The sequence below is a fragment of the Monoraphidium neglectum genome (assembly GCF_000611645.1).
Source record: "Monoraphidium neglectum strain SAG 48.87 unplaced genomic scaffold scaffold01507, whole genome shotgun sequence".
Taxonomy (NCBI): domain Eukaryota; kingdom Viridiplantae; phylum Chlorophyta; class Chlorophyceae; order Sphaeropleales; family Selenastraceae; genus Monoraphidium; species Monoraphidium neglectum.
The window spans coordinates 2,249-14,125 of NW_014012121.1; the positions used below are offsets into that span (position 1 = coordinate 2,249).

Consider the following 11,877-nt stretch of genomic DNA (forward strand, 5'->3'; position numbering starts at 1 on the left):
CACACACACACACACACACACGCACAAACACACACAAACACACACACACACACACACACACAAACACACACACACACGCACATACACACACACACACCTGCGCGTCGGTGGCAGCACGGACGTCGAGCACCCAGTCCGGCGTGGCCCAGTCGCCCTCCTCCGCCACGACAGAGTGCGAGGACCGCGCCATCAGCGAGTCGGCCAGCCTGATGCCAAACCTGGCACGTGGTTGATGAACACCATGTGAGAGCCGAAAACAGGATGCCGAGTCAAGCATGCGGCGACCAAGTAATCACACATTCCTGGTCAGGCGCTGGGCGCGCCAGCGCCTCCACACGTCTTTCGGCGACGGCGAGGCGTGTCCGAAAGCCTTGCAGCCTACACTCGCGCTCGTGCTCGCAGAATGGGTCTTGCCCCAGCGTGTAAGGGGGGTGCTTGCCTGTGCAGGGCCCAGGCCACGTCGCGGCAGCGGTCCAGCAGGCCGTCCGCCAGGCTCAGCTCTGTCGCCTCCATCAGGCGCTGCGTGGGGGCGCATGGGCGGGGCCGCATGGGTGGGGGCGCATGGGTGGGCGGGGCGGCATGGGTGGGGGCGCGTGGGGTAGGACGTGTTTGAGACACAAGGACGAACATGGTATCTTGCTCATGTTCGAGACACAGTAAGTGATGCATGCACTGCTTTCTTTTGTGGCATGCAGCCATGTGGCTCCCTCTGGAAGAGGGCTACCTCTCACCAAAGCCCAGGGGATGCCTCTGCGCAGATGGGATGCCTGATCGTACCCACTGTGACTGCCAGCCGGCGCCCCGCACCTGGAGGGTGTGCACCGTTGGCTGCGCCGCGCTGATGGCCGCCTGGCACTCCGCCGCGGTGGGCGGCACCGCGATGGGCAGCTGCCGCACAAGCTCCTCGAGCACGGTGGATATGCCTGCAAGATAAACAAGCGTCCACACATTAACCTGTGTGCAGCTCTTCGTTTTGCTGGGCTGCACAGGTTTGCAGCGTCAACGAGAAATTTTTAAGCCCCGCGTGACGCGGCTGTCGCAGGCTGGGGCTTGGAGGGCAAACGCGCCTGCAAAGGTGCCATTGCCGCTGCTGGCGCTCATGCGGGGCGCCAGCTGTGTCAGCTGCTCCAGCAGCTTGGCCTCCATCTGGAATTTGTGGAGCCACTCCAGCCTGGATTTGGGTATATGATCGAGGGGTGCGATGCAGAGCTTGGTGTTAGTGGGCAGATCAGGCAGCCGGGCAGATAAACAGGTAGGAGCAAGCGGAGCGGCAAACGTCGAGCGGCGCACAAGCAGGTGCGCACTAACAGCACCCTCCTTGGTGGAACACACCCTGACATGTTTTTGAGTTCAAAGGTCAAACAGACACGTCACCTCCCCAGCGCAGCCAACAACAGCCCCGGCGCAGAGCGGCCCAGCATATCACATGACACCCAGGACCTGATCACCTGGCCAGAGGCGTCGAGTCGTCGTCGTCTCTGAGGCGCCGCACCCCCGCACCACTCAAGCGCCTCTGCTGCTGCAGGTGCAGCTGCGACGCGCGCCGCCCCTGGCCGGCTGCCGCGTGCTGTTCGCTGGAGTGCCGCGCCGCCGGCCCGGCGTCCGACCGGCTGCCGGCCGAGCCCCGCGCCGCGGGGGCGCCGTCCTCCCCGCGCATCGCCGCTTCCCCCTGCTCGATCAGCTGCAGCCGTCTTGGCGGCCAGAGGCGCGCGACCATGAGCACCGCCTGGACTTCTCGCACCACCCCTGGGCAAAACACGCGTGCATTAGCTCGTGTCAGGCGCATGCAGACGGTTCAGGGTGACATTCCCACTTTACAAGACTCATTATCCCATTGAAGGCCCCCAGCACACACACGCTGCACTACAACACTGCAAATCCCAGGAGGATCCACCCATCCTCGCTAACATATCAAACCCTATGCACCCTCTCCAACGCACCCGAGATGTCCGCCGCCCCAGAGTTGAGCATGCGCAGCAGGTTGGTGGCGGTGCTCAGGACCATACCCATCTCAGACGCCCCAGACCGCGGGATCACGAGGTCCTCCAGGGGAGCAAGGGGCGGAGGGTTCCGCGGCGGCCCCGGGGCGCACGCAGAGCGGTCCTGGCCGCACGTGAGGTGGCCGGGGGAGGGCGGGCGAGTGGGCTAGTAGGGGCGAGCACTGAGCTTGCTGTGCCAGCGGTGAGCTCTGACACAGCATGGCAGAAGTTTGCAGGCGTTGCATCTGCATCGGTTGTAGAACGCGAGGAGAGTGCGCCGTTCGACGGAAGCGCTGGGTGCTGACAATATGTGCAGGCGGGCCGGATGCCTGAGATGCCGTGTGCCTCAAGCCATACCTGCAGCAGCACCAGGAGCAGCATCCGCCGGAAGCCCTCCAGGTTTGCCCCTTGCCGCAAGCTCGCCTCGATCTGCGATTGCCGCCATTGCAGGGCCAGTGAACCTCGTGAGCAGGTTGGCTGAGGACTGGGGCGCCAACCTTGGCGGTCAGTCCCCTCTGTCCCACAATGGCCGTACGCTTGCACTTGTAGGCGCATCTGGTCGCCGGCAGCGCAGCCATATTGCAGGGCGCCTTGAAATCAATCAAGACCATCCGTGGGGCGCCCTCTCATCTAACGGCCCACCAGGTCAATGAGGCGGGCCGCGTTGGCCTCCAAGCAGGGCAGCGAGTATGGGTCCCTACAGAAGTTTGGGACCCGGCGCCGCCAGCAAGGGGCGGGGCCAAACAGCGCGGAGGAAACCCGCTTTATCAAACCCATCAGGCGTGGCTTGGTGCAATAAACGGACTGCCCGGCAAGATCACTTAAGCGAGCATGATACGCACAACCTCGCCGCAGGTGGGTGTGCACACGTAACCTTGGACCCTGAGCTGCAGACCACGCACCAGCCTGGCCCGGCTCCTCGGTGCGCTCACCCGTACTCGCCAGTCCAGAGGGCGCTGTACTGGCGCGCCGTGCCGGGGTCCAGGAAGAAACCCTCAAACAGCGCCTCGTGCGGGGCCGCTGTCCCATAGTGCGCCGGCCGCGTCTTGAGCATCGCCTCCCTGGTGCCCATCATCGCCGGAAGGCTGCCTTTACCTCCGCGGCCCCGTGCGCCGCCCGCCTTAGACTTCTGGCCGGGCGACGCTTGGTCGCCGGCTGCGGCTGCCGGCTGCGGGCCGCTGAATATGTAATGAAGGTAATACCTCTTGGTTGCGGCCTCGAACCGCACCTTGCGCACCTGTGCGCTTGTTGGAGTTGCAAAGTGCAGGCATGGGGTAGTTGTTCGGGCGCGTGTGTCCACTGGCGAGGGCTTTACATGTCCAAGAGGAGCAACCAGATAGCTTTACAGGGGTGGAGCTGGCGCAGCGGCAGCTGCAGGTCAGAGGGCAGATGGAGCGCAGGCCAACAGATGGGACAGCGCTGGTCAACAGCTGATAGGTTGGCGACGCAGCAGCCCAGAAGCTGCCCGGCAGCTGCCGACCTCACTTTGATGTCCCGGGCGTCTTGTGGCGCCTCCAGCATCACCACGCCCCGCACCTGAGCCCATGCATACGGTGTGTGTGGGCAACGTGTGAAGGGCTGGGTAGCGCGCGGATTGGCAGTGTCTGCATCGCCCCCAAAGCCTCGCAAGCAGTGCAATGCACTTAAACGCCTTGGGGGTTTGGGGGCACCGGCAGGCGGGTGGCAGACCACCCTTTCTCCTGGTCGTATGGCGCACCTCGATGCAGCAGCCCCCCAAAACGCAGCGCTGCAGCGTCTGCCGGGACGCCTCTGGCGCCGCCCGCAGCGCCTCGAGAGACATCGGGGGCGCCGCCTCGGCAAGCGAGGAGAGGACCGGGCCCCTGCCCTGACTCGCTGCGGATGAATGATGTCCCCGCACACGCGGTGATGGTTTTGACAGGCCCATATGAGTGCGGATGAAACCGTGTTTTAGGAGCCCAGCGCGAGTCGCGGCCTCCTCCAGATCTGGCGCAGCAGGCGGAACCGCGCCTGGCGCCCCCGGTGCATCCCGCCGGTTCTTGCACCCCATGGGGCGTGTGACCCTGCGCATCCTGCTCGCCTGCTGTGCGCCCCATCTCGGCGGCGGGGTCAATGAAGTGGAGGCTTTCGACAAAGTAGACAGGCACCTGCGTGGAAGGGCGCAGGTGCCGTGCTGGTGCCGCATCAATCTGAATTGTGGGTTGTGACAGAATGCATCGCGGCGTCTGCCGCAAGCCCTGTCACTGCCTGAGAGGGTGGCACCTCTGGAGGTTGCAGCAGTCGTCTCTGCTGTGAAACAGCAATCGGTGGCACAAACCGCGCTAGGAGGCCTCTCACACTAGTAACCGCGCAACACATGTGCGCACACACGTGGGCACGCACACACACACGTCCTGCCACGCAGGTTACGTACTCATCACAGAACCCAACCGCCGCTGTCCCTGCCCAGTTCAACCACCTGCCACAGAACCCACCCATCCCCAGCCAGCTCTGCCGTCCAGCAGTACATGCTCTCTGGTGAAACGCCTCTGAAGGCCCATCCCTCCGCTCATACCACCATTCAAAATCATCCGACCACGGACAAGCTGCGCAACCCTCTCAAGGAGAAGTAAATGCCGACACAAAGGAGCGGCTCCGCTGATTCTGCTGAGTCAAACCTGCATGCCGCCTCAAAAAAGTACTCACTTCGTCTCCACCCACCCTTCATCCCAAACACGCGCACCTCGACCAGATCTTCCAGGTCTCCCTCCAGCAGCGCCGCAAAGTGGCCCAGGGCCGCCTCGACCGTGGGGGCGCGCACCACGACATCAGCACGCACGGTCAGCTCGGGAAACTCGATCCAGCGCGGGCGCCAGAGGGCGGTGGCGCCCTGGTCGCGGACGAGGGGCGAGGCGGCAAGGGGAGCGCGGGGAGGACGGGGAAGGCGACGGGTCTAGAGGCGTGCGCGGGCTCGTTCTTGCTTACCATGCCCATAGTTGGGGTGGTGATAGCAAAGTGGATCGATCACTCATGATGCCCTTCCGTCCCCGCGCACCTTCCCCAGGGAAGCCACCGAGCAGCTGGCCCTGAGCGTGCGCCCACCTGTATTGAGGCCAGGACCTGCACTGTGCAGCCGTCATCGGTGCTGAAGGGCATGGGGCCCGGGAAAAAGGAGTCTGGCAGGCTGTTGGTGAGGACATCTTGGAGCACGGTGGCGCCTGGGGGTTTGAGGATGGCAGTTCAATGCCAATTACGGGCATGCCTGGAGAAGCACAGGGTCCGGGGGCCCAGCAGGACCTTGGCTCGGTGCCGAAAATGACTATCAAGGCCACCATTGGTGCATGCAGAGGGGTAAATGATATCTGAGGCACCATTACAGGATATTGCACCGTGAGCGCGTTGCCTGACCCAGTCGGCGCACCCTCCTTGGACACGAGCCGCAGAACATGCGCCAACCCCCATGCGTTGTTGAACGACGCCAGGCGGCACAGCCTGGAGGCGGCGTCGACGACCTCTGCCCCGTTGTCGGCGTCGATCGCGGCCGCGATGGCCGCGTCCGGCATGTGCCACAGCGGGCTGCGGTCCACGTGGGCTGATAGGACGTTCGCCAAGTAGTAAAAGGGGCTGCGGAAGGCGGGTGCCGTTGAGTCAGCGTCAACGGAGGCAGAGATGGCCGCATGAGGAGCGCGGTCTTGCCGATGGCAGAAGCTAGCGGCCGGGCTGCTTCCGTGATCAATTATGGTCGTAAGGGGCTACGCATCGGATCGCGAGTCGCTTCGCTCTTCCCGACAAGAGGTCATCACTGGCTCTTGTGACAGGCGCTCGCACAACAGACCGAACGCACTTGTCGGGTAGTTGCGGCTCAGCAAACAGGCTCTTGAGACTGTCATGAATAGCTGATGCCTGCACCACATTGATGGTGAAATCCAGCTGTGTGGTTGAGCTGCACAGACGGGTGAACAGTGTGCTCATCAGCAGCGACCGTTCTGACAGTGCGCATCTGAGCGCCGCTGCTGCTGCTGTCCCCGCTCACCAGCCCGCTTTCGTGATCGCTCAGATATCGAGCTTGTATTGCATCCGACTTCTTCTTGAAGCTACTCTGCCTCTGTACGGCGTGCTGCATCCTGCTCCCGCCACACTTTGTCGTTCCACACGGGGCGAGAAGCACGCCCTACATGATAGCAATGTAATGCTGTATATGATTACATATGAAGTAGTGAAATTGTCCGGACGAGCTTGCAACGATCTGGCCCAGATCTTTTGATAAATTGAGAGATGTTCGCCCGAGAACTGCATTGCAACATAGGAATATACCTCAACTACATTGAAACATGGCATGAAATTGAATAACATGGAACGGACAAGGCACGGAGCATGCACAGTCAATCCTGGTCAACTCTTTCGTCCGTTCAAGACGCCTGCCACAGCTCGAATGCTTACAGATCTCCCACCAGGTTGGGATGCGTTGCAGGCTCAGCACAGGTGGTCTGACTGGCACTGCAAGCCGCGACGCCTAAACAAGCAGCATACGTGTGCAAAGCGCCAGTCCACTCCGCCTTGGGAACCGCGGCACTGCTGCAGATGCCACACAACGCAGCCACGCCACAACTAGATGGGAGAGAGCGTACAAGGCGATTGACGCGCTGGACAGCCAACAAAAGCGCGTCAACGTGCTCACTAGCGGGCGGGGGCAAGCACCAAGGGGAGGGGGCCTCACTAAATGATTCACATGCAGCGAAGATCAGAAATGCGGTAGTGTATAAACGTGGTCATTCACTGTGTTTGCACGCTGTGCAAGGCAGTGCCTTTGAATAGAAAGAGGTTGCGTGGCAGCCGGCCAGCGGGCGAGCAGCGCCCAGTGAGGCAAGCCGGCGGGGGCTGGCGGGGAGGCGGGCGCTGCCCCCTGGCAGTGTCAACCTGCGGCGCCGGCCGCAAGTGCCGCAGCAGCCGGCTCTGCTTCCACTTGGGACACATCTACGCGCTGCGAAGCCTGCAGGCTTGCAAACGTGGCGGTGGCTTGCAGCACCTCAAAAGCGCCCCTGCTCAAGCCAGATAAGCAGAGCCTTTCCAGGCTGCAAAGCCAGGACGCAGTCATGAGGTGTGCCGCGACCCCAGCTGACATGCGAGGCTCGAAGTGCAGGTCAAGTTCCCGCAGCGACTCCAAGGGTGCGGCGGCCAGCGCCCCCCACGCGGCCCCCTTGCGGTGGAAGCGGCCATCAACGGAACTGAATTCAAGATAGGTTAGCTGCAACGCCCAGCTGGCGCTCGCCACTGCAGCTATCGACGCGTCTGTGTGCCGGCACTCTCTTATTATGAGGGTGCGCAAGGCTGCCAGAGGCGTGCGGGCAATCGCCGCCAACACAGCGTCTGCCTTCATTAAGCTTGTGTTGTGCTGCGTGATGCACAGCTCCTGAAGGCTGCCTGTGAGCCCCTCTGCCGCAAGCAGCGCCGCCACGCCGCGTGCCGTTAGCGTGACTGGTGGCGACAGCCCCGAGGTCACCCACAGATACAGCACACGCAGCGACGGCAGCGCCAGCTGGCCGAGGCACACTGCTGCGGCATCGGTGAAGCGTTCACAGCGAAGTTCTAAAATTGTTAAGCAGGGCGCGCTGTAGCCTGCGAGGTTGTCAAAGGTGGGCGGCTCCTCGCAGTCAATGGTGAGCGACCGCAGCCTGCTGAACCAGGGTGCGCCCGCCACCGCCCGCATGCCGGTTGCAACGCGGCCGTCAGCGCCAGAGCTGAGCTGGTCAAAGCCGCTGCTGCCAGAGCAAAAATTCAGCGTCGTGAGGCGCGGCATCTCGAGCGCCGCCAGGGCGCACAGCTCTGGCAGGCTGGCGTGGCTGAGGGTCAGCTCCTGGCGTTGGATGAGTGAGGCGGGGCAGAGGACGCTTTGTGCAGCAGCCAAGCGCCGTGAACAGCAGCTGCGCACTACCAGAGTTCCACGCAGGCGCTCATAAACACGTGATATCACAGGCGGCCCCTGAGCTCGAACCGCATCGCCCCAGCCCACCTGCAACAGTGGCCAAGATCCCAGGCGAAGCGCGTCACAGTGCCTGGGCAGCACGATCAAAGCACCCAAATCATCTTTGACGATGGACAGGCGTTCTAGCAGAGGGAGCCGTGCCGCTGCAGCAACATAGGCTGCGCGGCATTCGGCGGCCGCGTTGCTCCCTTGAGCGTGGCCACTGATGCACACTGAGAGGGTCGCCAGGCGCCCCAGCGCTGTCGGCAGCTGCAGCACCGCCAGATCGGGCTGCCCGCTGTCGTCTTCATGGATGACGTCAAGGGTTTTGATGCGGCAGTGCCGTCCCAGACTGGGGAGCGCCGCTGCGAGCGCGGCGACATCAGCAGCGGACTCCAAGGTGACGTTGAGCTCGCGCAGCACGGCCAGCCGGGGCGCGGCGGCGGCGAGGTCAGCAATCTGCGCTGCGCACGAGACGTGGACGACCTGCAGGCAGCTGTCACTGAACACCCTTGCCGCGCGGCTGGTCAGCCGCAGGGCTTGCACGGCTTTCTTATCCAGCAAGCGCAGCACGCACTCCCCGAACTCGCGGGCCAGCGCAGGCGCTGCGCCAAACGGCCATAGCGCCGCTGCCTGTTTAAGAGCCAGTTGCTGATTCAAGTTGACAGGATTCTGCTCTGTGTTTGCCATGGCTGCGTGTGAGTGCCCCGTGCTGGGATCTTCGGCTTGTGATCAAGGGCCTGCTTCGGCGGCGGCTCACTGCCTGCTCTCGGCACCGTCACTGCATCTAATGCTGCCAAGGCGCTTGACAAGGTGCTCGACATGTGATGCAACTATTGCTTTGTAAGCCGAACAAGCACGGTAGCGGTAGATAGGCAAGTTTGTAATGCTGTACGGGGCACTGGCACTATGATCTCGCCCCGTTTCGCTGCACCTAACTGCCCAGCGGCCAGCCTACTGATTCAGGCGCTCCATCTTATTGTGAAGCCTCGCGCGCCGCCGGCCCATGCGACCTCAGTGCGGAGCGCGAGCAGCAGCAGCGATGCAGCGGCGACAGTCAACGCTGCATCGTCTGATGGCAGTGCGTATACTATCCCAAAGCACCGTGACAAGCCGGCGCTGAGTCAAAAAATAAAGTTTGTCGACAGGCTCGTGGTCGAGGTGGCTGGCGGCAAAGGCGGCGGTGGCTCGGCCGACCTTTTCGCACGCACTGGTGGGTTGTCAGTCTCCGTCCCATCTACAGACTGGCTGAGGCAGGCGCGCCCCAGTGCTTGCTGCTGCCGCGCCCGCTCAGCGCCTGCCCCCAAAACGCCCACGACCGCTCCCCACGCCTGCCGCCTCGTCGCGGCCGCCCAGGCGAGTTCCCCCGCGCCGCTGGCGGGCACGGCGGCCGGGGCGGTGACGTCATCTTTCAGGGCGCGAAGCGCCTGCTGGGCCTCGGCGGCGTACCAAAGCACGTTTTTGGGCAGATGGGCGCCCATGGCGGCAAGCAATGGATGGTGAGCCGCGCCTCCCCTCAGCAGCACTGCTTGTGCCGAGCAAGGCCAGTCTGAATCACACAAATTCACTCACTAGGAAAAACCCAAAAGCAGGGTCCCAATTCTGCAACGGTGACCAAGCGTAAGCACGGTCTGCAGTGGTGGATTGGCGTCGGTGCCTGGGTGCTCAGAAACCTGTAGAGCACCAGCACAGCACATGGTAGGAGTCTCTCGTCGCTGAACGGATGGCTCCCACCTGTCGCCCGCTTTTGAAATCCGCGCAGGAGGGCAAGAGGGGCGAGCCCACAGTTGTGGAGGTCCCGCTGGGCACATTGGTCTGGGAGCTTGCCGTGCTGCAGCGGGACGCAGCTGCCGAGGCAGAAGAAGCTTCCGGCGGGCGTCGAGGCAGGGGCGGCGGGGCCCGGCAGGGGCATGCCGCAGCAGAGTCGCGTGGCGTGCAGGCGCTGAGGCCGGATCAGGAGTGGTGGGATGCAGAGGACGCTGACAGCGGCGGCGGCGGCGGCGGCGAAGAATGCGGGTGGCCGGGGGACGAGGCGGGCGCCAGTGGCGGCCTGGCAGCACGTGGCGCGGCGGCGACCTCAGCGTGGCCGGGCAGGGCGCCGCACGGGCGCCCTCCGCTGTTTGGCGGTCCTGGCCGGGGTGGCGGCGGCGACCAATGGGGCCCTCCGCAGGCTGGACCGGGCGGCTGGGAGGACGAAGCGGGAGGCGCAGGCCACCCACAGGGCTCTGGTGAGGAGCAAAGCAGCTGTGGCGGGAGCAGCCCTGGCGGTGACGGAGTCGGGAGCGGCGGCGGCGGCGCTGCAACCGAAGGCAGCAGCGGCACAGATGCCAACGGCAGCGCCGGCGCTGGCCTGGGTGATGGAGGCGGCGCGGCGGCGACACGGGGTGGCGATGCGGCAGACGAAGGGGCTGTCGAGAGCGAGGGCGACATCTTGTACCACCAGCTGGTAGCGGGAGAGCTGGTCCCCAGCGCGGACGAGAAGCGGCGGCTGTGGCTGAGGGGCAGCCTCGAGCCAAGCCCTGCCGAGGAGGCGGCCGCGGCGGCGGCAGCGGAAGAGGAGGAGGCGCGGGAGCGCGAGCGCCTCGCGCAGCGGCGCCGGCCGCGGCCGCCATCGCGGCCGGGCCGGCGGGGGCGCGGCGGGGGGCGTCGATTGGCTGCCACAGAGGAGGGCGAGGGGGAGGAGCGGGAAGCGGACGAGGGGGAGGCAGAGGAGGGGGATGAAGGGGAGGAGGAGGATGACGAGCAGGAAGAGGATTGGAGGGCGGCATGGGAGAGGGTGCAGCAGGAGGATATGGGGGATGACGAGAAGCCACTGCTGACTCGGCGTCAGGTGCGCGCGTGCACACACACTGATGGTTGTGTGCCTATGTGTATACAAGCGGGCGGGCCGTTGCTTTCGGGCGTTCATGTGTGTGATGATATTCACACGTGCGCACGCCTGCATATGTGTATGGGTGCACAAATGCATAGGTGTGCGCGGCACGTATTTGACAGCTTCAGAAACAAGCAAACCCTTGCAATGCAGGCTTCTTTCTGTGTTGATAGCAGTGTGCGGCGGTGGTGCAAGGGTGCCCCGCGGCCACCCTTGACCGGCCAGCTGACTGCCGTTGTCGCCTGAACGCCCACAGAGAAGCCGCTCCCACCCTGGCGCACCTGGCGCAATTGAAGCGCCCCAATGGACGTCCACCCTCCCAGCTCCCAATCCTGCACCGCGCCTCAACTCAACCACCCCACCCCAGGTCCGCGCGATTCTCGAGAAGCACGCCACCCTCCTCGGGGAGATCTCAGAAGACGGCCAGCTGCTGCCCGTTGCCGCGGGCGGCGCCGGCGGCCGCGGCAGCTCGACGTCGCCCTCCAAGCCCTACGGCCCCGCGTCGCGCGAGCGGGAGGACGGGCGGCCGGGGGAGCGGCGCGTGCTGCTGCTGGAGACGCGGCTGCTGGCGGACGTGGTGCTGGTGGGGCTGCCCAACGTCGGCAAGAGCAGCCTCGTGGCCGCGCTGACCGGCGCGAGGGCGCAGGTAGGAGGCGGGGGCGGGATGCCCGCGGCCCCTCCTCGTCACCCCCCCCCTGGGGCCCCCAAGCCCCGGCTCCTCCACTGCTTCGCAACCGCCTGACCGCGCGCGGTGTTAGCAGCCCAGGGCCGGCAGCCCGCCGACACCAGCCCCAGGTCACTCCTGACGCAGGCCGACCGCACAACCCCGATGGTCGCCCCCACACTGCTCCTGTCCTCACGGCTCATCCCCGCCCCTCTTCCCCCCCAAACCAAAAACAACACCCCGGCAGGTGGGGTCGTACGCGTTCACCACGCTGCGGCCCCAGCTGGGCGTCCTGCGCTACCCGGACGGCGGCGCCCTGACAATGGCGGACGCCCCCGGCCTGGTGGAGGGCGCCCACGAGGGCCGTGGCCGCGGGGCCGCCTTCCTGGCGCCGCTGCGCAAGGCGCGGTGCTTGGCGCTGGTCGTCGACCTGTCGGGCGGG

At 64.7% G+C, this 11,877-nt stretch overlaps 2 protein-coding genes across 2 annotated transcripts; one reads left to right on the forward strand and one right to left on the reverse strand.

Moving 5' to 3' along the window:
* Positions 1–306: 306 nt before the first annotated feature.
* MNEG_8112 (hypothetical protein) lies at positions 307–4,931 on the reverse strand (the record flags this gene model as incomplete). The annotated part of the gene is made up of 14 exons (XM_014043415.1): positions 307–339; positions 460–519; positions 808–903; positions 1,030–1,171; positions 1,449–1,746; positions 1,941–2,103; positions 2,337–2,408; positions 2,622–2,676; positions 2,912–3,216; positions 3,465–3,515; positions 3,697–3,792; positions 4,004–4,105; positions 4,681–4,827; positions 4,923–4,931. The coding sequence occupies 14 exons, from the start codon at positions 4,929–4,931 to the stop codon at positions 307–309; spliced, it is 1,629 nt and encodes a 542-aa protein (XP_013898869.1).
* A 5,759-nt stretch (positions 4,932–10,690) lies between these two features.
* MNEG_8113 (hypothetical protein) lies at positions 10,691–11,513 on the forward strand (the record flags this gene model as incomplete). The annotated part of the gene is made up of 2 exons (XM_014043416.1): positions 10,691–10,729; positions 11,139–11,513. 2 exons carry the CDS (start codon positions 10,691–10,693, stop codon positions 11,511–11,513), a joined length of 414 nt encoding a protein of 137 aa, XP_013898870.1.
* Positions 11,514–11,877: the final 364 nt, after the last annotated feature.